This window comes from Nomascus leucogenys, chromosome 15, assembly GCF_006542625.1.
Source record: "Nomascus leucogenys isolate Asia chromosome 15, Asia_NLE_v1, whole genome shotgun sequence".
In the NCBI taxonomy this organism is placed as follows: domain Eukaryota; kingdom Metazoa; phylum Chordata; class Mammalia; order Primates; family Hylobatidae; genus Nomascus; species Nomascus leucogenys.
In genome coordinates, this window is record NC_044395.1 from 21,889,899 (window position 1) to 21,914,979 (window position 25,081).

The 25,081-nt window shown below is 42.1% G+C and overlaps 1 protein-coding gene and 1 long non-coding RNA gene across 28 annotated transcripts in view; one reads left to right on the top strand and one right to left on the bottom strand.

The window, feature by feature from the left end:
• The window catches only part of NCAM1 (neural cell adhesion molecule 1), a 323,782-nt gene extending 307,795 nt beyond the window's left edge, over positions 1-15,987 (bottom strand). For all 27 annotated transcript variants that reach the window (XM_030829226.1, XM_030829220.1, XM_030829225.1 and 24 more), the window contains exon 1: positions 15,695-15,987. In XM_030829226.1, the coding sequence (XP_030685086.1) occupies positions 15,695-15,746 (52 nt within the window). In that variant the 5' untranslated portion in view covers positions 15,747-15,987. The remainder of the gene's footprint in view (positions 1-15,694) is intronic.
• LOC115838584 lies at positions 13,907-18,102 on the top strand. Its single transcript, XR_004033618.1, has 3 exons — positions 13,907-14,157; positions 15,883-15,992; positions 16,529-18,102. It is a non-coding gene; the product is annotated as an uncharacterized LOC115838584 (long non-coding RNA).
• The last annotated feature ends 6,979 nt before the right edge of the window (positions 18,103-25,081 follow it).

Sequence of the window (25,081 nt, forward strand, 5' to 3'; positions counted from 1 at the left end):
CACCAGACCTTAGCTGCCTTCCCGTGGGGCAGGCCTCGGGACCTGCAGCCCGCCATACCTGAGCCTTCCCCCGCCTCTGTGGACTCCTGTGCAGCCCCAGCCTCCCCAACGACCGCCGCCCCCTGCTCCAGGGCGCCCAGTCCCATCGACCACCCAAGGGCTGAGGAGTGCGAGCGCGTGGCGCAGGACTGGCAGGCAGCTCCACCTGCAGCCCCGGTGCAGGATCCACTGGGTGAAGCCAGCTGGGCTCCTGGGTCTGGTGGAGATGTAGAGAACCTTTATGTCTAGCTCAGGGATTGTAAACACACCAATCAGCACCCTGTGTCTAGCTCAGGGTCTGTGAATGCACCAGTCGACACTCTGTATCTAGCTGCTCTAGTGGGGGCCTTGGAGAACCTTTATGTCTAGCTCAAGGATTGTAAATACACCAATGGGCACTCTGTATCTAGCTCAAGGTTTGTAAACGCACCAATCAGCACCCTGTGTCTAGCTCAGGGTCTGTGAGTGCACCAGTCCACACTCTGTATCTAGCTGCTCTGGTGGGGCCTTGGAGAACCTTTGTGTGGATACTGGGTATCTAACTGATCTGATGGGGACGTGGAGAACCTTTATGTCTAGCTCAGGGATTGTAAACGCACCAATCGGCACCCTGTCAAAACAGACCACTCGGCTCTACCAATCAGCAGGACGTGGGTGGGGCCAGATAAGAGAATAAAAGCAGGCTGCCCCAGGCAGCAGCGGCAGCGCGCTCGGGTCCCCTTCCACGTTGTGGAAGGTTTGTTCTTTCACTCTTTGTAATAAATCTTGCTACTGCTCACTCTTTGGGTCCACATTGCTTTTATGAGCTGTAACACTCACCGGGAAGGTCTGCAGCTTCACTCCTGAAGCCAGCGAGACCACGAACTCACCGGGAGGAACGAACAACTGCAGATGCGCCGCCTTAAGAGCTGTAACACTCACCGCGAAGGTCTGCAGCTTCACTCCTGAGCCAGCGAGACCACGAACCCACCAGAAAGAAGAAACTCCGAACACATCCGAACATCAGAAGGAACAAACTTCTGACGCGCCGCCTTAAGAGCTGTAACACTCACCGCGAGGGTCCGCGGCTTCATTCCTGAAGTCAGTGAGACCAAGAACCCACCAATTCCAGACACAAAATGCCTATATTCTCAAAAATAATGCCTATGTCTAACTTGGCTATAAAGGAATACAAATAATAAAAATATTCTTTTTATGAGAAGGAAGGTAGGCGAATGAACTGCCTTCATGACCAGTTATCTTTATTGAGTCTGACTGGTAATTTAAATTCTGATTCCAAAGCCAATTTAGTTCAAAATGACCTCAAATGGTAATCTAGGGCAGTTAACTGACTCACTTTCGATCCCTCATCTTCAAAGAAAATCACATAATGTCCCTTTTTTACTTCATTATGACAGATTGTCTTCTTTGATGAAAACTTTAAATTTTAAACATGTGATGAGTAACTTTCAGTTACATACACAAAAGGAAAAAAACAAAATAATAAATAACTTAGTTATCATTTTCTGACATTTCAAGATTGTCTTTTGTGTCATTCCACAGGAATAAATATTACAAGTGTAAACCAAAAACTTTCCAAACGTGGTCAAGGATTTTTCACAAAGCTACTGAATGGTATTCATCTTTTACCTCCAATTCCTAGACCAACTACATAGAACATGGGAGTTATTTCATAAATACTGAATTAAGTCAATGTTTCTAGTGAACATTTAACTACCCAACAAGTCTGAGACATGGCCACTTGCCAATGTGTTTGTGAAATTGTTCCTGTTCTGATTTGCAAAATCACTGCCAAGTCCACGTCTTTCTATCTAAGAAATGTGGAATCTCAGGCCACCTTGGAATCTCTTGAGAATGCTTCAGTTCAGAAAAGTTTCCTCAAAACTCTTTAAATTGTCAGTCCCTTGAAGTTGTCTGAACATTCCTCTGCTTGGGTTTTTGCCTTTGATGCACCCCTAGAGCATGTCCCCTTTCCTTTAAGAACTGCAAGCTTCTTTCAGTCTCAACGATCCTACCCTAAAACGTGCAAGATAAAAGATTTCAAAAAAAGATTTTAAAAGTCCGCTTTGGACTTTAGCAATTAGAAACCCTGAAGGAGATAGGTCATCAGTGGGTTCTGAGTCTGCTCCAAAATTAAAGTCTCTCATACCACTAATTCAAACACACACACACACACACAAACTGTAAGCTACAGGAGGGTGGCAGCCATATGTCTCTTCTACCATACTCCCCTCATCCCAGCAGAAGACTCAATTTTTATAAATAGAGAGATTGAACCAGATGCACTTTGTCCTTGAGTATACTAGACTTTGTTGAGGGCAGAAGCACCCTACTGAAAATAGGAGAATTAAACGAAGTCTAGACTACAGAAGAAAAAAATACCCCAATCCGATTCTTCCTATTCAGCTTAGAGAAAAATAGTAGTCGGACTTATACCCTGCCTGCTGCAAAATTCTGGATTCTCTTAAGTCAATCAGTCCAAAAGAAAAAGTACTCATGAATATACATGGATGTCCCCCACCCAATGAACCAAGTTTCTGCACAGTCGTTCAGCGTGACACCCCACACTGAGCCCAAAAGCTCTTCAGGGTCTCACTATTTACTAATAGGCAGCCAGGGGTCATTAGAATTTAAGGAGTTAAATGAAACAACATGAAACACAAAAGGAGATACTACCGCAAACATAATAAAGAGGAATTCAGACAAAAGGAGACAAGAAGCAAGAGAAATGTAACTCCTCAGCGATATGAAAGATACTGCATCAAGAAAGAAAAAGATGCTATGCTAGCTCTTCAGAGGCTTCTTTTCCTTACTTCTTCATTCTTCATGTTTCAAAGAATCAAGTTGCCAGGTAAGTGACTTCCAGATTAATGAAGTGTCACCAATATGATCTTTAGCAGCAACCATTATTTAAATATACTAAATTTTATGGCTCAACCATTATAGTGAATTGACAGGTTTGATATTAACCGCATGCAAATGGAAAGGAGAATCTAGATAAACCACTTTTAATTTTTTAAATATTACTTTTGTCAAAATCAAGATCTACTAGGATTTGCTTTCACGGGAGGTGAAACAGCTCCACAATTAAGCATGGCATTTCCAACTCAGTTGCAATTCACAATGATCCTGAACTCTCAGAAAATGAAAAATAAATGGAAAATGTGATTCTTATTAGAATCATTACTTAAATCCAACATGAACTGTATACCCCTTCACTGTGAACTTTAGTAGAAAGAAAGGACATGGGAAAAAATTACTGAGCTCGCTATGTGCCAGACAGTTGTATAAAGTACCTCATTTCATCCTCACAATAACCCTATTAGTTGGGTATTATCCCTGATTCACAGATAAATAAACTGACCGTTGGAGATTAAATAACTGGCTCAAGGTCATGAAAAGCAGGAGAGTCATGGTTTGAAATGTGGGTTTGATACCAAAGGTCCATGGGGCACCCTGTGCAGTATGCACTGCCTCCAACACCAAAAGGAGACACTAAATTCAGAGAGAAAGAAAGATAATTTACAATTATGTACGCAAACCAAAGAGCTTTCATTGAATTTCCATCTTCTTATGCCCAAGATAACAGGCCTTTAAGGCTGCTTAAAGTACACCTTTATGGTGTACTGTAAGTCCAATTCTCATACAGCAATTGCAGCTTAACTGGTGACTGGCAGCCTCTCATGTGAACAGAATGGACACTCAAATTGAAAATGAATAAAAGAACATTAGAAAGGTAATCAATCACTCATGTGCTGATCTGATAAAAACAGCACATCCAATTTGTCACATGCAGAACAAGCTTCAAAAGATTTTGCTATAGAAACATTTTTTAAAGGTCTAGAAATAAATGTATGAATACCACAGGCAATGAGGTAAGAAGACAAAACTGAATCTAAAAATAATCAACTCATATGATAAATGAAGTCGCTGGGGAAAACCCCTAACTTTATTCATTTCCTCTGGCATAAAATTGTCCTGTTGTCCTTTGCAAAGGTTGCTCATCACCTCTCCCCTCCCTCTGACTCTTGTCCATGGTGATGCATAGTTCAATGCGCCCAGGAACCTTCATGATGAAGCCGTCACCCAAACTAGCAGCCCTCCTTTCCTTCTTTCTTTGCCAAGTGTCCTGGACATCAGCTCTTCCTCAGGCTTTGACTCTAAGTAAAGAACTTGAATTTCACCATTCAACTGAAATCCCTCTGACATCACCACTCTCCTCTGACACAAATCCCACATTTCTACTTAATTCTCACCTTCTTTATACTTTTAACCACCCTTAGTACTGCTGCCCTTGTTTTTACTGCACTATTTGTTTTGCAAAGCAATATGTGCTCATTATCAAAAACTCAGACAACATAAATAGTGATTTACCGTCTTCCAGTCTTGATTATAGGGTGAGTGAAAGACATGTTTTTTAACAAGATTGGGATTATACCTATATATACTATTTGTTTCCAACTTTCTTTCACTTCACTTTATTACACTTTTCTAACCTAGGCTTTTGTACCACTAAGCTCTGGTTCTCTTCGTTTGTTCACTATTACTTTCCGAATTATAGGCAAGATATCATTCTGTGTGCTACATAAACATTGCCACATAAATACTTGTGGGTGTGATAAAAACCCCGCAAAGTACTGACCATAACTCATGGTGTTTTTCTCTCCACTGAACATATAAAAATATAGATTACTACCATCTTTGAGTCTTCCTGGTCTCTTTAACCGGGCTTCCTCCAGTCACCTCCCAAACATGGAACACACATACTTACCTCATCCACCCTTCCTCTCAGTGGAGATAAATTCTTCCTTCAAAGTCTCCTTCAAGTCTCACCTGAAGTTGTGTGAATTCTCCAGTGTCTGCATATTTATTTCATTCCCTCAAGCTTATAACTTTAAAGAGCTTTCTCTCTCTCCGTCGTCTACCATTTGGGATCCATCATCCACCCTTCCTGGTTGCTTTGTTATTTCTAACATCTCAGCTATGCCCGTTTTATCCTTATCCAAAGTCATTACAAGTGTGTCTTTCCAAAATTATCTGCTTTAGAAAATATATCACAGTTGGGGCCGGGCGCGGTGGCTCACGCTTGTAATCCCAGCACTTCGGGAGGCCGAGGCGGGCGGATCACGAGGTCAGGAGATCGAGACTAGGGTGAAACCCCGTCTCTACTAAAAATACAAAAAAAAATTAGCCGGGCGTGGTGACGGGCGCCTGTAGTCCCAGCTACTCGGAGAGGCTGAGGCAGGAGAATGGCGTGAACCCGGGAGGCGGAGCTTGCAGTGAGCCGAGATCGCGCCACTGCACTCCAGCCTGGGTGACACAGCAAGACTCTGTCTCCAAAAAAAAAAGAAAATATATCACAGTTGGGTTTCTTTAATCTAACAAGGACCTCTGGCAGTACATAAAATTTGATTTTTATATAATTTTCAGCTACATGTCTACTAATAGAATATACAGCTGTAACCACCCCCTGGTTCCCAGGCAATATTTATCCTGACTCTGAAAGGTTAAGCGCCTCATATTTTGGCTGTAGATGCTACCTGGTATTCCCAGTTATCTTTTCATTCCCAAATAGCCAGTAAGCTCTGTAAGGTCAAGGTACCATATTTAGGGCACAGTAATGTGCGCCTTCAGTCCCAGCTACTCAGGAGGCTGAGGCAGGAGCCCAGGAGTTTGAGGCCAGTCTGGGCAACACAGTGAGATACCATTTCAAAAAAAGGTATAACATTTAGAGTTTGATTTGTTTTGTTTTTTTCACACTCTGTCGTTAACTGACTGCTTAGATGCTCAATACGTAACTTTGCTGTCATTTCTTCCTCCCCTCCCTCACAACCCACTCAGTTTCTATTCTATACCTTCTGACGTACTCTCACTCCACTACAGACCGCTTCACCCTCTCTTTGATCCTACATTCTTCCTTCGATGACAGTAGCTTCCAAACTCTTTTGACCTGAGCCAAAAGAATGTATTTTCCATTACAACCAAGTTACATATTACACACACACACACACACACACACACACACAGAAAGAGAGAGAGAGAGAGAGAGAGCGAGAGAGAGAAATTGAGGTATTCAAAGCAGTACTTACCCTTATATAAAACACACTCTCTTTTTCCACTTCTTCCCTCCTTCTCTCCCTTCTTCCTCCCCTTTTTCCTTCCTCCCTTACTTCTTTCTTTTTTAATGTATATGGAAGCCCGTTAAACAGATTTCATCATCCATAGTTTGAAAAATACTGACCTACAAGCTAAGGTATTAGGAGGCCCAAACTTTTACTAAAACCTAACCCGTCTCTTAATTTCTCCATCATATTTACAGTACCATGATTATTTAATTTTCTCGAGTTTGTAACTTCAAAGATCTTTCTCCCTCTCAGTCATCTACCATTTGGGATCTATCATCTACCCTTGCTTGCTTTGTTATTTCTAACATCTCAGCTATGCCCCTTTTATCCTTATCCAAAATCATTACAAGTGTATCTTTCCAAAATTACCTGCTTTAGAAAATATATCATAGTTGGGTTTCTTTAATCAAACAAGCACCTCTAGCAGTACATAAAATTTGATTTTTATTTTTTCAGCAACATGTCTACTAATAAAATGCATAGCTGTGAAATATTTCATTTACAATGCATTTCCCATATATTATCTTATTTTGTTCTTATATTCAATTGCGGAAGTTACAGTTCAAAGAGGTTACATAACTAATATAAATTCACTTGGCTAGTTAGTAGCAGAGCAACTTCTTGAACCAGATCTTTTGAATCTAAGCCCGATGGTATCCTTTCCCCACATACAAGTGCTCCTACTAATTAAGCAAGATACTTTCACTGGACTTCACTAGCATCCCTTCTCCTAGTATCATCTAGTTGATGTTTCACACAGCAATAAAAATCCTTTCGTTAGCCCTTCATTTTGTCCGACCACCATAGTGGATGCTATATAAAACCAGAATTCCCTTTCAGTGCTGCAATGAACTCTATGAATTTGTTCCCACTTAACTCTCTGCTAATTCCTAGCTAGTCCCAAACATAGAGCCTGAGGCAGCACACGCTCAGTTGCTATTGCTAACTATCCTCTTAAACATATATATATATTTTTTTTTTTTAAATTTCTCTGCTAACTATCCTCTTAAACATATATATATACATATATATGTATGTTTAATTTCTCTATCATCTCCAGCAGGACTCCTCTCCTTTGTCTGACATTTAAGATTTAATTATGGCTTGCCCCAAGATCCAGCCTTTAACTGCTCTTCAATAGCAATTCTTTGGCCAGATCCATCTCATCCTATAGGAAAACAGGCCCTCTCTCCCTATTTATCTTCATATCTGTGGAGGTCCAGGTCACGTTCTAGCTTTTCTATACCTTTTTTTTTCCCCAGACATTAAAACCAATAGACATGATTTTTGCCTCTCAATTTTCCCAGTTATTACCTGCCTGTTTCATTCGGGCACTTATTGATATAATATCTTTCATGATTTCTTCACAGCTTGAACTAAGCAAAAGTGCTTCCTCTCCAACCACCTGAAAGGGTCAGTATAGTAACCTTAAATTTATTTTGTTTTTCCTCTAAGCTTCTAGCACAGAACTTTGCACATCATATTCACAGTACTGTACATCTTTTTAGACAAACATTTCAAATAAAATATCTGGCCACGGGGAACTTTTTTAAAGCACATAATGAGTACATACTTCATATCTGCTTTACATATGTGGTTTTATTTCAGCTCACCAAGACCCACAAGGGAAGTGTCATTAACCCCATTTTACAGATGGGGAAAAAGGCTCAGAACGACAGCAACTTGCAGAATGGCAGGATGGTTCCTTCAGACCACAGCTCTGAATAGTGCCCTTCCTCCCCATCACTCCTCCCACACTTTGGTCAGACTCAGTCCAGAAGCCACAGGAACTCCTGTTTGCTTGGCACGTATTCAGATGCTATATATATTCAAATTATCCTTGCCTGAGAAAAGGATAAAATTCAGACAACAAATGCAAGTTGCAGTCCCAGCTCCACCTGCATAAGTCACTTAACCTTTCTCAGTCTCAGTTTCCATTTAAAGACTTACAATCTGGACTTGCAGAATTTTTTTTTTGCTCCTTATCTCTGGCTACTACTCCCCACTACTCTCACACTGTTTCCCCATGTACAACCAGATTCAGATCTCAACCAATGCTCAGGGTGTCTGCTCTGCCCAGATCACCCCTTCTTCCTGCTCCATCTAATGAAAGCAACTCTTCCCCAAGCCCAGCTCGAGGGAGTCCCAGGCAGAATTAATTGCTTCCTTTCTTGTAGCCCAACAGCATTTACTTCATGCCTCTATTTATAAGTATAGTATGTCTCTCTCCCCTCCTTCCAGGTGGTAAGCTCTAAAGGCAGATGTATATTTTCCTGGACTTCATAACGTGAAACTCCACATGATTCCTGAAGCTATCTGACCTTCTCCAGACTTCACAAAGGCTTGTTGAATTAAGGAATTCAGGAATGTTTGTTGTAATTCAACGTTTGTTGAACTAAGTAGTCAATCAATCATGCCCTAAAATGAGAATACCATCTGTTCTTCCTATTTCACAGTTGTTTAAATGTTACATCTTCACCTCCCCAACCACCCAATTCCTCTTGATAACCTCTCATCCTGGGTTTTTCTTATACTTGAATCTGAATATGTAATTATAAATGTATGTGTTACTTTTTAATGTCTATATTTCTCTGTACTACTAGACTGGAAACTCTATGAAAACAGGGACAATGTACGTTTAGTTCACCGCTATATTCCCAGCACCCAGCACAGAGCACGTACTCAGTCAATATTTACTAAATAATTAGTGTGAAGATTAAGCACATATCAAAGTGTTTTGTAAACCATAACGTGATGATTAAGATATAATTATTGGTATTATATATCCAGTTTATCTCCTTTTAGATAGCTAAAACAAAATCTTCAGTCTCCTCTCCAATATCATATGCCTTTAGCTGGCAAAACTACTTCTTGCCCTGCCAATCGGGCACTTACGTCTCACTCATTTGAATAATAATAGCAATTGCTTTATTTTCTTCTAGTTAGTAATTTACAAGAATATCGGCAGTGACAAATATCAAATCAGCTCAGATCTCATTTAAGATTTTCTGTCAAACAAAAGTGAAATACTTCTTTCTAAAAATGACTTTGACTTCAGTATATGATTCTGATCTTCAAAGCACTACACAAACAACCTCTATGAGGTCCACGTTTAATAAACTGGAACGATTAGTTTATATTCCCAAGCAAGTGGGTCCAAGTGGACCAAAGGATAGTTGCTAAAGAAGGGCCAGAAGTTTTCAGGGTTCCTCAATTGCATGGACTCCTTCCAAGGCTCTGGGGGACTGGGACTTGGCAATGTGTTCTCATGGTCATGTATTCAACCAAACTTTGCAAAAGCAAGAGAGTTTTGTATTTTCCTTAAAGAAGGTCCTCAAAATTATATACCCTTCAGGTCCAACAAAACCTAGATCCACCCTTGTGCTGACGGTTTTCAACCTTATAATCAGGCCATTTTTTTCTCTGAAGTATTCACAACCAACATGGAATTGCAAGCATAATTTTGTGACCAATTCTTTAAGCCTAGTTCTAATCTCTGAAGGAGTCATGTTATCATAATACCCTTTGTAAAATCCTTCTAAAAAGAGGGCACTATGTCTAAATAATTATTTTTTCTAGATCCATATATATCCTTCTTGCTCACTAATGAACACTGCTTACATGCACTGAAGTCCTAAGATCTCTAAAATATTTATAACTCTAACAAGTAGGCATTACTAATTTTCCAATCTCACGGAAGAAGAAACTGAAGCTTGGAGGAGTTAAATCATTTGTCCAAGATCAGACAGCTAGTAAGGGATATGTCTGGGGTTTCAACCCAGGGTTATCTACCTCTCTTAATCTCTAGTCTCTACTACTCCCAAGGTTCCCTGACAGCAGAAATTGTGTCATCTCACTCCTTTTAATTCCCCACAGAGCAGATGATAAAAAGCTGGCACTCAATAAACATATTTGATCAACTATTAAAGAGAATACCTAATGTAACACAATCTCAAACAGTGTGACATTACTATGAATATTCTTAAGTGATGAGGTAATCAGATACCAAAGGAGGAGATTAATGTACAACAAAAGGCATTTTACACCTTATCTCAGGAATGACGCCAAATAGAAAACGGAAGATCAGCTGTTACCCGTGTTTGCAGCTACAAATCAAAAAGTCCTCAGAGTACGAAGTGGAATATGGGTTACATAGAAGCCTTTTAAATCATATCAGCCATGCAATCTTTGAATTCAAGAAAGTGAATATTTGGAAGAAAATAGAATGCATAATGGGTTTACTACAATCTGTTTTTCAAAAGCATACATACACAAGATACACCAAATGGCTTATCCTTTTAGTGCAGTCCTCTTGGAGTCTCCAATTGCTTAGAAGCTAAATTAATACTGCAGGAAAGGAAAAGTGTGTCTACCCAACTGAAAATCCGTTAACTCAGCGGCTGCATGTAGACATGGCCTGAGCACGTTTTAAATGTAATGTATTGAAACTGCCTGAAAGGCCGCCATTTGGCACCCAGACCAACATCAAAAGGCAGTGCTCCTAATGAGCATCTGCAGCTGAGAGACAGTATTTCAACAACATGAAATGAAAGGGCATAATGGCACCACTGCCAACGCCAAATAATTTACATCCCTTTACATCAGCAAATGGTTTTAAGGTTTGGCCCCAAGAGTTAATAACAAAAGAGGCTAGAGGTAACAGGACTATGACCTTCAGATTGACTTCTGCATTCTATTACCTTACAGTAAGTAGTAAGCATATCTACCCGTATTGTTAAAAATAGCTTCACTACAATGTTTTCAAATAGTAAAAACTCTGGAGCTCATAGAAACCTAATCATTAGGATTCAGAGAGGTCCTTGGACATTTCCTTCTTCCTAAGAGGCCATCTCTTACAGCACTGCTCAGAGTCACTGAGTATATTATGAAACGTATAAAATTTTCTTCTTCCGAATTTTACTTAGAATTCTTTCTTTTTAACCAAAGGAATTTTCACCTTGGTGACTTTTATTAAAAGCTCAAATGACCTCATTTTATACAGCCACATGATTAATGTTTTCAATTTTGTGTAATTTGTAACCCAGTTTTAAGATCAGTAAAATGTTCCCTGTAATGTGCTGCCATTTGTTTTAAAGTTCCAGACATTCCTTAGTCTATATGTTACAACTGCTAAACTGAAAAATGATCAATTATGGAATTTACACTAAAATATTTATCTTGACACCAGAAAACATGTGTGTGCTCAAAAAAGCAATGCTGAACTGGTGCAGGAGAGCCTTTATAAAATGTCTTTGTCGCCTCCTAGTCTATGACTCTTCCCGCAGACTGACGGGGGCAGGTGCGATCCCTTCTCTCCCTGGCCTGCCAATTGGTTCTGCTCTCCATCACAAGCTCAAGATCCTAAAAGTGCAACCCGTTCTTTAGCAACAGGTACTCAATCACTTATTTTACACTAAGTCAGAAAGGACTGTCTGTAAAATGTCTTTGCAAGTCTGCCAGTAGTATTGAAGCCACTTTCAGTCTGGAGAGCAGCCACAGTTCTTTAATAGTAAAGACAAAATTATGAGAAATTTATCAGACTCATACTTAACAGAGGCTTCATCACCTTGAAAAATTAAGTGGTTGCATCAGAAATTCCAGAGTCCATTATTTAAGCAGTGTAAATTTTACAAAATGCTCTCTATAATTTGAGAAACTGGGTTCTGTAGTGAACAAAAACATGTCTAAAGATTAGCTTTTGAGTGACAAAATGGTGCTATTTATTTTGAAAGGCAATTAAGACATTGTTCCTTGTGACAGAAAAATACAGATATAGGTTACTTCCATTAAATTACATATTACCTATCTGAGGAATTCAATTAATGATAAATGGATTCCAAACAGAAGCACTGTTCAAAACCTGGAATTTGGGGGTGCTACAGACTAATTTCTCCTTCTTACTGCTGCCTTCAGTAAACACCCACATCCCTTACAAATAGCACACCCACACTATTTTTTTTTTTAGTTTTGATGTGGGGTTTTTAATCTTTGCAATTGCTATCTTAATTCTTGAACTATCAAACTCAAGAAACCAGTCACCAGTTAAATCAACATATTCTTAGTTTAATCAATTATCATAGTAAGACTTAGAGGACCCTCCTTTACTAAACAAGAATATGTCCTGCTGTTTTCTGGTATTCCATTTAAAAAAAAAATCCTAGATAAAGGTATCTGGTAGGAAGTTATCAGGTTCAACAATTTAGGGAAAGAAGGAGGGAGTTCATAAAGCATTAACTTGAGAAAACAATTAAAGACTAATGAAAGCTTAGCTAGGTTAGCAGATCTTTAAGATCTTTATAGAGGGAATAGTAACTCAAAAACTTACATACATCATAGCCCACACGTCTACAATATCTAGATTATATTCCCTGTTTTTAGTAACTCTGTTGGATTTTAAACAAATTATCAGTTATTAATTTTTTAAATATGCTAGTATTTATTGAAAGAAAATAATCTTTATAGGGTTTGGTTAGAGTTGTGAAAGGTTTTCCACATTCTTATATAGCCTTTATTACATTCAGTGAAATTCTGTTTAAAAACACACATTCTCAATCTTAAAATGAAAATCAACAAAAATATATGGCTCACTATAACTGTGCTCACAGTAAACTTTGTGGAGGCGCACCTGAATTTGCTTAGTGAGAGATATTCTATATACTACTTGATTTCAATATTAGCTTTTGTAAAGTAGCTCTTTGTTCTTAACCGGTGGTATCTTGTTAGAAACCCAGTCCTATCCATTCCTTGACTCTTGCAAGTTTAACTGGCAGAAGACTGTAAAATTATCAAGTAAACATGTGACTTAACCATTCCAGATCGTTCAAGCAAACAATTCTTCAAAACATCCAAAATTTATACTAGAATAAACTCAAATTTACTATGCAATTGCACAACCTTTCATTATATTTCTAAAGAGCAGAGGACACCAAAAGAGGAGAGGGGCAGCCCATCGGACTCCTTGATATATTAAGGTTAGCTTGCTTTATATGTAAATTTTCATAGGCACCCAGCGGAGCACACAAACTCAGTTACCACTGCCCTGGACATGCTACATTTGAGTCCAAAAAAAAAAAAAAAACCCCTCAGATATATATACATATGTATATATACCTGTTGTTTTATTTTCATTTTCATTCTGACCCTTTGACTTGAATTCTTTGATTTTTTTTTTTAAACTATGGTACAAAAGACATTTTAATGGGAAATTATTTCTCTTTGGAAAACCATCCAACTTCTTTTTTTTGTTAAGCAACCTTGTATGTGTTTCACGTTCTGCCTTCTTCCCATCCTCAAGGTACCGGGCCAGGAAAGAGGTCGCTTTCATTCCGGGGAACACTGGTTAGAATGCCTCCCCTGCCTGGGCATCCAGGAACATCCCAGCGGGAATTCCTGGGCCTGCAACTTCCAGGGGATCCAAATACTGATGACTGTACCCATTACGATGATGGAAAGGACCGCCAGGCGATCACCCAAAAGGCCCACCAAATATCCGGGCTCCATTGTCACGCTCCCACTCGGGGGCGAGGAGGTCTCAAAAACACCCCGCTTCCCCCGCCCCATGTCGACAGGTCGCGACGCGGCACTCACGGGCACCGCGGAAAGGGGCATAACCGGGGTGGCCCCCGCCAGGGTGGCAGCGGAGACCCAGCGCCAGGCGGACTAGGCGTGGTCCCCACCCCTCCGGGCCCTGCCACGGCCCCGCCCCGCCGCCAGTAGCGCCCCCGGCCCGCGGCCGGCGGGTCAGCGCACGCGCGTCGGTGTGCCTGCCAGGGTGCCCTCCCCGGCGACGCGCTCAGGCCCGGATTCCGCGGCGCGAGAGTGAGCGCTGGCGGGGGCGGTAGGATGCTCCAAGTCGGCGTGAAAGAGGCAAGAGCGGGCGAGCACGGGCGGCCGGACCAGGAGCACTCCCGGTGACCACCTAGTCTCCATTTTATTTCCTCGGAAACTGCCGGGCAGGCGGGGGACCGGCCGCAGGGCGGGGTTTCTCTTGGCGGTGAGTGAGCAAGACCGTTAGGCTGGAGCACCGGGAGACTGTCCTGGCAGCTCCTGGCCGCCACCCGCGCCGCAATAAAAGCCTCTCGCGGCTTCCCGCCCAGCCAGCCTCGCGCTGATTGGTCGCCATGGGAGGGACCCGAGTTGGCTGGAGGCGGCGGACGAGCGCTGCTCTATTGCCGCCCGCGGAGGGGGCGCACTGGGTGCTCCCTGGCCCGCCCCGTGCTCTCCCCAACCGGGGCTCGGCCGTTCAGGGTAGATACAACGGCACCTGGCAGCTGCGACTGCGACACACAGCCCCTCCGCCCGGCTTTCCTCGATCGCTTCCCAGCACACGCCCCCCGCCCAGAATGTCCGCCCAACCCACTCAGCTCTCTGCGGCCCCTGCTTTTCTTCCTTCCCTCCCGTCCATCAGAGCCAAAGCGCAAATCCTTGGGTGGAGGTGGGGGGATGACAGCTGGAGGGGAGGGTGGGCACGCACAGAAGAATTTTCCAGGGAGGCTGGGATGGAAATAGCCAAAATAAAATGCACCTCCCTCCCCACTGCCGAGGTTCTCTGGGCGGCGGCGCAACCCCCGCCACCCGCGGCAGCATCACTACTGTCTTCCTCCCAGCTCCCTATTGTTCACACTTTGCCAGGATCGGGAACCTCGCCCAAAGAAAGGAGACAGGGCGAGGTGATTCGGGCGGCTACCTGCCATTCTTCTCCCGCCCCGTGAAACACTGGGCACGCGGCGCGTGTAAAGGCACACGCGCGCACACACGCGCACACACACCAGGCAGCTCCGATCACGCCCTCCTCGCCCTCCGCCCCTCCGCACTTCCTCCTGTCAAAACGCGGCGCTCGACCCTCCCATCCTTCAGTGCTCGCGGCCGAGGGTAGGCATTGCAACTAACCAGCAATTTGGCAAATGAAAAACTAACGTCATATCGACTGGGGTGCAACAACGGCCACACAGCCCTGCGATTCTGCCCATTTTGCCCCATTTTGCAAACCGTTATTCGTCTGGGGCGGGGGAGGCAAAGCAGCGATCCTGACTTTATTAGACCCAGGGATATAACGATCTGGGGCGGCTGCCCTAGCCTTATTGTTCACTCTTCCCGGAGCCGGGGCTGACAAGCCACTTCCCCCTCGGAATCCGAGCCCGTGCGGCGGCACCACCCGAGCCGCGACGTCCCCCGCCCCGCCGCCCGCCTTTGGGGAAGGAGCGCTGCCCATCACCAGCGCGGCCGCTGAGTCCCCAGGAGCCGGCCGGCTCTGCTCCCATCGCCTCGGGCGCACAAAGTGGGAAGGGCGGACGCGCCGGAGGGGCGCCGGGCGCTGGCGGCGCGGGGAGGCAGCCCCGTGCAGCGCAGCCCGGGAGGGAGCGGGGTTCGGCTGGGCAGCAAGGGCGACGCGCTCCTTTCACAGCTAAACGAAAATGACCAGCCTTAGCAGTCCACGTAAAACCACCCAAAATAATAGCGTTCCTCCTAGGAGTAGGAGGAAGGGGTAATTAGCAAACCAGATTGAGAATTTAAAAAAAAAAAAAATGTACCTGCAGTTCCCAGGAAAAACAAAGTCCAGATGAGATCCTTAGTTTGCAGCATTGTAATCTGCTGGCTGGGAGGGATGTTCTTGCCGCGGTAAATTCTGTGCCCCCCCCCCTGCAGCGAGTGTGGACGGCGGCAGAGCGACAGACCTAGGGGCAGACAATTGCCAGGCTGAGTATGATTATTTTTGCAGAATTGTTTCCTGCCAGCGGCAGCCGATCTGCGTTCACGCGCTGATCGGAGAATGAGTGACAGTCCCAGCCTCAGCACACTCGCAACTCGGAGATCCTTGCGCTGGCCCGGGTTCGTTTTGATGGAACTGGGATGGGAGCGAGGAGCGGGGGGCGGGGGTGAGAACCTCACTGTGTCCTTCCACCACGCCGGCCACAAATAGTGCCGAACATCAAGGAGGTAAGAGAGACAGGGGAGGCAGATGCGGCAGCCTGCAAAACGCGGCCTGGAGCTTTCGGGGGAGCCGGGCTCTTTCACGCGCAGTCTCCAGGGGAGATCTGGGATTTATTTTCACACTTCTACCCTACGCCTTCGCAGGCGCTCCTGCCACCCAGCCTTCCTTAATCAGGAGTTTGCATATTTTGATAACTAGTAAATAATAAAAGCAAAATTGTAGATTTGGTTAGGTATTTAAAGTTGTCAAATCCCTCCATTTCGATTCTAAGATCCTTGCAACACAAGGATAGCCCAGGGCTTAATTTTAAGTGCGGGGAATTAGAACTTTGGAGAGGGATGGGGGTTGCCGTTGCTGGGTGTTGTTTGGATATTGTTTGTTTGTTTGTTTGTTTGTTTGTTTTATCCTGACTGTGAAGTTTGCTCTCCCACAGATAGACATACAACATCCTTCAGCAGATCCCCTGGGAAGGAGGTGGGAAGAACTTAAGTTAGAAGAAAACTCCGATGTTTGGAAGAGATTTCCAGAAATAACCCGAAGAAAATATTTTCCTGTTTATAAATTCTGAAATCTGTGGTCTCTTTATTAAAATAGCCAAGGCTTTTATATAGGTATTATGATATAGAAGCGACATTAGATAATATTTTCTTACATGGGGACCTGACCTTAATTCTTAAAGATATTAATGTAGAATATTACTGAGGTACCAACACAATAAGCTTTAATTAAAATTCCACCTGTGTTTTCAAAAGTAGGAGGTGGAAAGAGCAGGGTGAAACGAATCAAGTCTCAGCACCTGAAGGCTTGGGTATGTAAGGAACTAATGTGAGGAAGGTGTTCTAGATGTCAGGTTAACCTATTAGCCCAGAACGCTGACACCCTCTAACAGAGGAAGTCTGCGTAAGTTCAAAGGCACTAAAGCACTAATGTTACCGGTACTCCCTTTTTCATCAAAGGTCTCCCCACTCCTCCCCACTCCTGTAGCAGATTTTTTGTTTTTTGTTTTGTTTTGTTTTTGTTTTGTTTTTTTGAGACGGAGCCTCGCTCTGTCGCCCAGGCTGGAGTGCAGTGGCGCCATCTCTGCTCACTGCAACCTCCCCTCCTTGTTCAAGCGATTCTCCTGCCTCAGCCTCCTGAGTAGCTGGGATTACAGGCGCGTGCCACCACGCCCAGCTAATTTTTGTATTTTTAGTAGAAACGGTGTTTCACCATGTTGATTAGGCCTGTCTCAAACTCCTGACCTCGTGATCTGCCCGCCTCAGCCTCCCAAAGTGCTAGGATTACAGGCGTGAGCTACCGTGCCCAGCCGCTGTAGCAGTTTTTAAAAGTCCATCCTCTGCTGGCAAACCATCCATCCTTCCTTACTGGACAAGCCCCATCTTTTCCCCGCTTTCCTCCTCTATAATAGACCAACTGGGCCACACCAGTACAGTGTAATTAGCGGGAACCCCTGAAAAGTATTTCTTCCCCCAAGTAAATCTTCCACAACGTTTACTTTGGGCTATTTCTCTCATACCAAGTATAAACGATTCAAAAATACAGAAAAGTAGAAAGAACTAAAAATAACCCCAAATTCCACAGATTCCAGAGATACTCATAGATTTTGTCTTCTGTATGTGCATATGATTTTTATAATTGACATATTATAGTAGCTATTTGAATCCTGCTGATTTTGCCTAACATCAGTATAAGCATTTATTCCTCTGGATCATTAAAAAGCCTTTCTAGATAGTTTTATAGCTATGTAATATTTCTTCATATGGATGATTTTGCAATGGTTTCCCCATTTTTGGATACTTATATTGTTTGTGGAGTTTGATAATATAAATAATGCTTTTTTGAACATCTTTCAACAAATATTTGTGGAGCAACCACTGCGTTTAGCCCTGTGCTGGATGCAGTGAATTATATACGTCTTTTTTTAATGGTTGCTGTATTTAAGTGTCTTTGATTTCAGACTTCTGCTTCTAACATCTAAAATCACCACATTAAATATTATAGATTTATATAAATGAATGTTATCAGACTCTTTCCTTTAAAAAGAGGTTTTGATGGTGAGGAAAGATAGAGAAAACAGGCAGGGGGTGGAGTGGGGAGAGTGAAGTTTGGGGCCCCCAAAATAAAAATTTTACCAATTTTGCCCCTAAGAGGGAGAGACACATTCTTCCCTGAAAACCTCCCTCCTTATAGTCTATATCAGTAGAATTAAAAGACTCCTCACTATTTTTCTCCCCAAATGTCCCTATTTTTAGCTTTTCAATGTAGACAAGTGTGGAAATCCAATCTCACTAAAGCATGACTGAATTTCTTTTTTTCCCTCTCTCTCTCCAACCGCTCCCTACCCCGTGTGGTTGTTGATCTCTGTTGTGATGATTCATTCTAGAATGCTGTCCCAGTCATTCCAGTCCACATGCCTGGTATCTCTCCCAAGTTCTTTTAACAGGATGTGTCACTTGTCTCTAATTCTGTATATCTCCGCTAGTTGGTGCCTACATCTGTGAGCTCTGTGTTGCGTTTCAATCCCTCCCTGATCCTCATTTTAAAATGGGACAAAACTGTGGCCCTCACTGGACCTCTCTCCCCAGAGAGAGGCCCGGGCTGTCAGGCACACATTAATGAGCATCTACAAAGTGAACATCCATGGGATTGAGGCAGAGGAAGGAGACTCCAGACTGTGCTTTAGAGAGAAAGTTCTTTAGAGAGGAAGCAGAGAATGGTCTAAGAAGACAGCCACGGCAAGGAGATAAGCTAGGAGGCCATGATAGCTCTGGATGGAGTGACAGGGCCTAATTAAGAAAGCGACAGTGGGAAAGGAAGCAAAAAGGGGCCCAGATTTGCAATTCCAAGATAAGATAAGAACAGGTGGACCTGGGTATGTTGTGAAGATGGAAGTATGAGGCAGAGGAAGAAATCCAAGTTCCTTTCTTTCATTCAACAAGTATTTATGAATTCCTAACTAAGTCCTGGCACTGCTCTAGACACTGGGGATGTAGCCGTGGACAAAGTAGAGCCTTTGCCCTCATGGGAGAAGACAGAGAATAAATCCTTAAACATCTAGTAGTGTACAGATGGTGATAAGTGCTAAGGAAAGCAATAAGGAGAGATAAGGGGACAGAGAGTCTGGGACGGAGAGGGATTACCATTTTGCTTAGTGGAGCTATATGGGTGTATGTGATAGAGATCTTGAGAAAGTGACAACTGCTAAGGGTCCAGTGTGGGCGATTGAATAGTTGCTGGTAACATTGACAGGGAGTGGAAGAAGAGGGGCAGATTCAGGCCAGGTGATAAGCAAAGGAGCAATGATGTCAGCTCTGCACATACTAAGTCTGACATGTTTCAGAGACGTCCAAGTGGAAATGTGTGGAAGGCAGACAGAGAGAGGGCCCAGAGGACATCAATGTTTGAGGTACAGGCAGAAGGACTTACCAATGAAATATGAAAAACAGACAGCTAGAAAGAAAACTGAAACATGACAATGTCACAATACCTAAAGAAGAAAGCTTTGAGGTGGTCAAAAAGAGGAAGATTTAAAAGAATTTCCTGAATTTGACCATTGGAAAGTCCTTAGTGGCCCCTGGGGGAACAGTATTCATGGAATGGAGGGGAAAGGAGACATCATGGTCCCAGGAATGAAAGGGAGGGGAGGAGAGAGAAGCCGGGGGTGTGGACTACTCTGTCCAGCAGTGTGATGTTGAAAGAGTAGTGGGATAATGACAGAGAGGCAAGCTTATCAGGTTATAAAGGAAATTAAATTGGTGTTAACTCTTGCTCAGCACCACCAAAACCTTATGCACTAGCTTGACTTACACAACTTGAAAAATGAACTTGGAATAAAGTGCCCTAATTTAGGGCTTCTGTCCTATTGTTATTGACAATGGAGACCCCAGGTGTGATCTTAGGACTCACAGATACCCTAAGAACTTTATTTCACTATTGATACAGGCAAAATGGAGTCTGAGAAACACAGCATCTTAAGACCAATACAAGAGACGGGTCTTAAGACAACTTAAGACCTGAGGCTAAGAGAGGCTGAAAATCTTCTTCCCATTTTTTGTTTGTTTGTTTTGTTTTGTTTTTTAAACTGGGTTGTTTGTTCTGTTACTGTTAAGTCATAGGAATTCTTTATATGTGGTAGATACCAATCTCTCATCAGATATATGATTTGAAAATATTTTCCTATTCCGTGGGTTGCCTTTTCACTCTGTTTATAGTGCTTTTTCCATATAGCAACATTTTTAATTTTGAGAATTAATCTGTTTATTCTCTGGCTTATCCAAAGAGCTGAGCATGAGCCAGGAAAGTGTAAGGACCAGGAGGTAAACTTGAGCCCACAAAGCTAAAGAGTGAAAGTCTCCCGGGACCCTCCCAGCTCACTCTTAGCTTCTCATCTTCCAAATCTGATTGACCTGAGAAATTACCTACAAACTCTAACGCATGGCAGGGCTGGGGCAACTGATGTGCTTCCTCCCTGTTCAAGGCTGGCTCAGGCACTGGTTAAGGACTAGCGGGCACTCATCAGTCAATCCAGCTCAGTGGTGCTGGGGACTCCCAAACGTGGGAGAAATGAGACAGAGGTTAACAGAACCAGTGCTCCTTTGTGCGGTTGTGCACTGCACAGCTTCAAGGAGTGTTTTGCAAATCCCACCCGTCATATATTTATACGGTTGTTATGATGATTTTTTTCTGGCATCAGTGGAAGTAAAGCATCAAGGAAGAGGTGCTGTTTTCATTTTCCTTTTTTTTTATTGTGCAGAAAGTTTATTAGGAATTACTTTCAGGATCGACATCTGTGTGGGAAGGGAAATAAACAGGTTACTAATAAAGAGGAGGAAATTGGGCCTCAGGGCAGGCACCACAAAGCCTGAGCCCCACCTTGAGAGCTCTGAAAATAGTTGTAATATCCTCACATTGACCAATCACCCGATTCAAGCCACCCCAAGAATGCAACCTGGCCTTATGAGAGGTCATTCATTTCAGCTGAAGCAGGGCATCCCCAGCATCTGGAGTAAGCCCTCCAGCCCTGAAGGGGGACTTTGAACAACTTAGCATAGTACCCACTACGTGATTTTAGCTATACTTCAAAATAGTAAATTTGGTTTAGCCTTGCTTTGACTATGCGGGCTCCTTTTGGGTTCCATATGAATTTTAGGATTTTTTTTTTCTAGTTCTGTGAAGAATGATGGTGGTATTTTGATGGGAATTACATTGAATTTGTAGATTTTTTTTGGCAGTATGGCCATTTTCACAACATTGATTCTACCCATCCATGAGCATGGGATGTGTTTCCATTTGTTTGTGTCATCTATGATTTCTTTCAGCAGTGTTCTGTAGTTTTCCTTGTAGAGGTCTTTCACCTCCTTGGTTAGGTATACTCCTAAGTATTATTTTTTTGCAGCTATTGTAAAAGGAGTTGAGATCTTGATTTGATTCTCAGCTTGGTTGCTGGTGGTGTATAGGAGAGCTACTGATTTGTGTACATTAATTTTGTATCAGGAAACTTTGCTGAATTCTTTTATCAGTTCTATGAGATTTTGTAGTAGCCTTTAGGGTTTCCTAGGTAGACAAATATATCATCAGGTTTTTTTCTTTTCTTTTGTTTTATTGTTGGAAAATATAAAACACACATGACATAACATTTACCATTTAATATGTACAGTTCTGTGGCATCAAGCATATTTACATTGTTGTGCAACCATCACTATCATCCATCTCCAGAGCTTTTTCATCTTCCCCAACTGAACCTCCGTACACATGAAACAGTAATTCTCAATTCCCTCCTCCTGCTCAGCCCCTAGCAGCCACCATTCCACTTCCTGTCTCTATAAACTTGACTACTCTAGGTACCTGGACTAAGGAGAATCATACAGTATTTATCCTCTTGTGAATAGTTACTTTCACTTACCATAATGTTTTCATGGCTCATCCATGTTGTAACATGTAATAATGTATTTCCTTTTTGAGGCTAAATAATATTTCATTGTATGTGTGTACCACATTTTCTTTATCCGTTCATCTATTGATGGTGACTTGGGTTGCATCCACCTTTTGGCTATTGTGAATAATGTTGCTATGAACATGAGTATACAAATATACAAATATCTGTGCAAGTCTCTGCTTTCACTTCTTTTTGGTATATATCCAAAAGTAGAATTTCTGAAACATATAGTAACTACACTTAATTTTTCAAGGAATTTCCATGCCACTTTCCACAGGGACTGCATTCCATCTTACATTCCCACTTGCAATGTATTCTTGCTAATACTTGTATTTTCTTTGTCTTCTTTTCTTCCTTTTTTTTTTCTGATAGTAGTCATCCTAGTGTAAAGTGGTAATATATTATAATGTTGTAAAGTGGTAACTTAGTGTAAAGTGGTAATTTATTATAGTGTTGACTTGCATTTTCCTAATGTCTAATGATATTAAACATCTTTCCATGTGCTTATTGACCATTTATATATCTTCCTTAAAGAAACGTCTTTTCAAGCCTATTCCCCATTTTTTAATTGGGTTGTTTGTTCTGTTTTTGTTAAGTTGTAGGAATTATTTATATGTGGTATATACCAATCTCTCATCAGATACATGATTTGAAAATATTTTCCCATTCCATGGGTTGCCTTTTCACTCTGTTTAATAGTGTTTTTCCCATATAGAAACATTTTAATTTTAAGAAAGTCCAACTTATCTATGTTTTCTTTTGTTGCCTATTCTTTTATTGCCATATCCAAGAAATCATTGTGAAATATATGTCTTGTAGCTTTTCCCCTATGTTTTCTTCTAAGGGCTTTATAGTTTTAGTTATTACATTCTGATCTATTTTAAGTTAATATTTGTATGTGGTATAAGATAAGGATCCAAATTTATTTATTTATTCATGCACGTGTGGATATCCAGTTTTCCCAATACCATTTGTAGAAAAGGCTACCTTTTCTCCTTTAATAGTTTTGGCACCCTTGTCAAAAATTGTTTGACCATATATGCAAGGGTTTATTTCTAAAGTCTCTATTCTATTCTACTGGTCTGCATATCTGTCTTTATACCAGTACCACACTCTTTTGATTACTTCGTCTTTGTAGTAAGCTTTGAAATGAGGAAGTGTGAGCCTTCCAATTTCATTCTTCTTTTTCAAGACTGTATTGGTTATATGCAGTCTCTTAAGCCTCTATATGAATGTTAGCATGTACTTTTCTATTTCTACATAAACTATCATTGAGATTTTGATAGGAATTGAGGGGTCCTGTTTTCTAATCTACCAGAGTTGTTACTTGGACTAAGTGTTAGAATCATGCTGACATCTCAGAGATGAGTATATTTAGACAAGTTACTCCAGAGTTACGGAAACTGAGTCACAGAGAACTCTCACAGATTACCATTTGGGCAATCTATTTGTTTCAATGTAAATATTGAGGGATGAGGGAGAATCAAATCACAAGAATCAGGTCATGGAGTGTGCACAGCTTTAGGAAGTTAAAGTGAACTAGCAAGGGAGAGATAGTTATAAATGGTTCCTGGGCGCTGAGCTGAATTCAAACTCCAGGCTGCCTAACTCCCTGTTTTGTCCCTGAAGAAACAAACAAAACCCTCCGAAACCAGTCACTTAATAGACGAGGAAGGAGCTAGGGTCTCCATGTCAAGATCTTAAAAATCAGAAAGCATGACTGAACTTATGTTAAAGACACAATAACTTCCTAGCTCCCTTCTGTGTATCCTCCCACTCCCCAGTGGCAATGAAGTGATGTGGATGAGTGTTCAGCTCCAGGAGTTTGACAATCCAAGTTTAAATCCGAACTTATTTACCTGTAGGCTCTCTGGATTTGGGTATATTACCTTGACGCCTGTAAACCTAATTTTTCTTGTCCATAAAACGGGATTAGTGTGACATCTAACTCTCAGACTCCTTGTGAACATTAATTAGAATAAGGTATGTAGAATTTAGTGCAAGCCTGACACTCTTTTATTCAACAAGTATATAGTGAACACCTATCACATGCAAATCACTGTTAGTAGTTGGGAATACAAAAAGTGAACAAAATACACATGTTTACAGACTTGTCAAGAAGATAAATAACTAAACAAAGAGATGAAAAAATTTTAAGTTGTAACTAGATCCATGAAAGAAGTAACAGGATTCCTTGATAAAGTATGACAGCAGAGATCAGGAAGGCTTCCTGGAGGAGATGACATGTAAGTTACAACCTACGTAATGAGAAATACGCAGCCATGGAAATAGCAAGTGGAGTTGCATTCCAGGAGTGTGCAAAGATCCTGAGGGCAGAAAAGCATGGATGGTTTCAGAAACTAATAGAATTCCAGGGTGGCCAGGATAGAAAAAGCAAGGGGAGGAAGCACACAAAATAAGGCATGAGCTAAGCACAATAGCTACCTTGAAGGCTAAAGTAAGGAGTTTATATTTTATTCAAAGTTCAAAGAAAGTCCCTAGAGGATTTTCAGCAGCAGAGTGACATCTCTGTGTGTGTGTGTGTGTGTGTGTGTGCGTGTGTGTGTAAAGGCTTTTAGTTTAACAAGTAAAAATCATGGCCGGGTGCAGTGGCTCACGCCAGTAATCCCATCACTTTGGGAGGCCAAGGTGGGTAGATCACCTGAGGTCAGGAGTTTGAGACCAGCCTGGCCAACATGGTGAAACTTTGTCTCTACTAAAAGTACAAAAATGAACCAGGTGTGGTGGCAGGTGCCTGTAGTCCCAGCTACTTGGAAGGCTGAGGTAGGAGAATCGCCTGAACCCAGGAGGTGGGGGTTTCAGTGAGCCAAGATCGCACCACTGCACTCCAGCCTGGGTGATGGAGCAAGACTCCATCTCAAAAAATAAAAAAAATAAATAAATATCGCTAAGCTTCCAAAAGTTCTTAAATAGGATATCAGTTTGGAGACATGAATTATTTTACATGTTTTAATATGCACTCCAACTGCTGAGTGGAGAACATCTTGTAGGGAGGCAGGAGTGGGTGTGGAGAGGCCAATCAGAAACCAC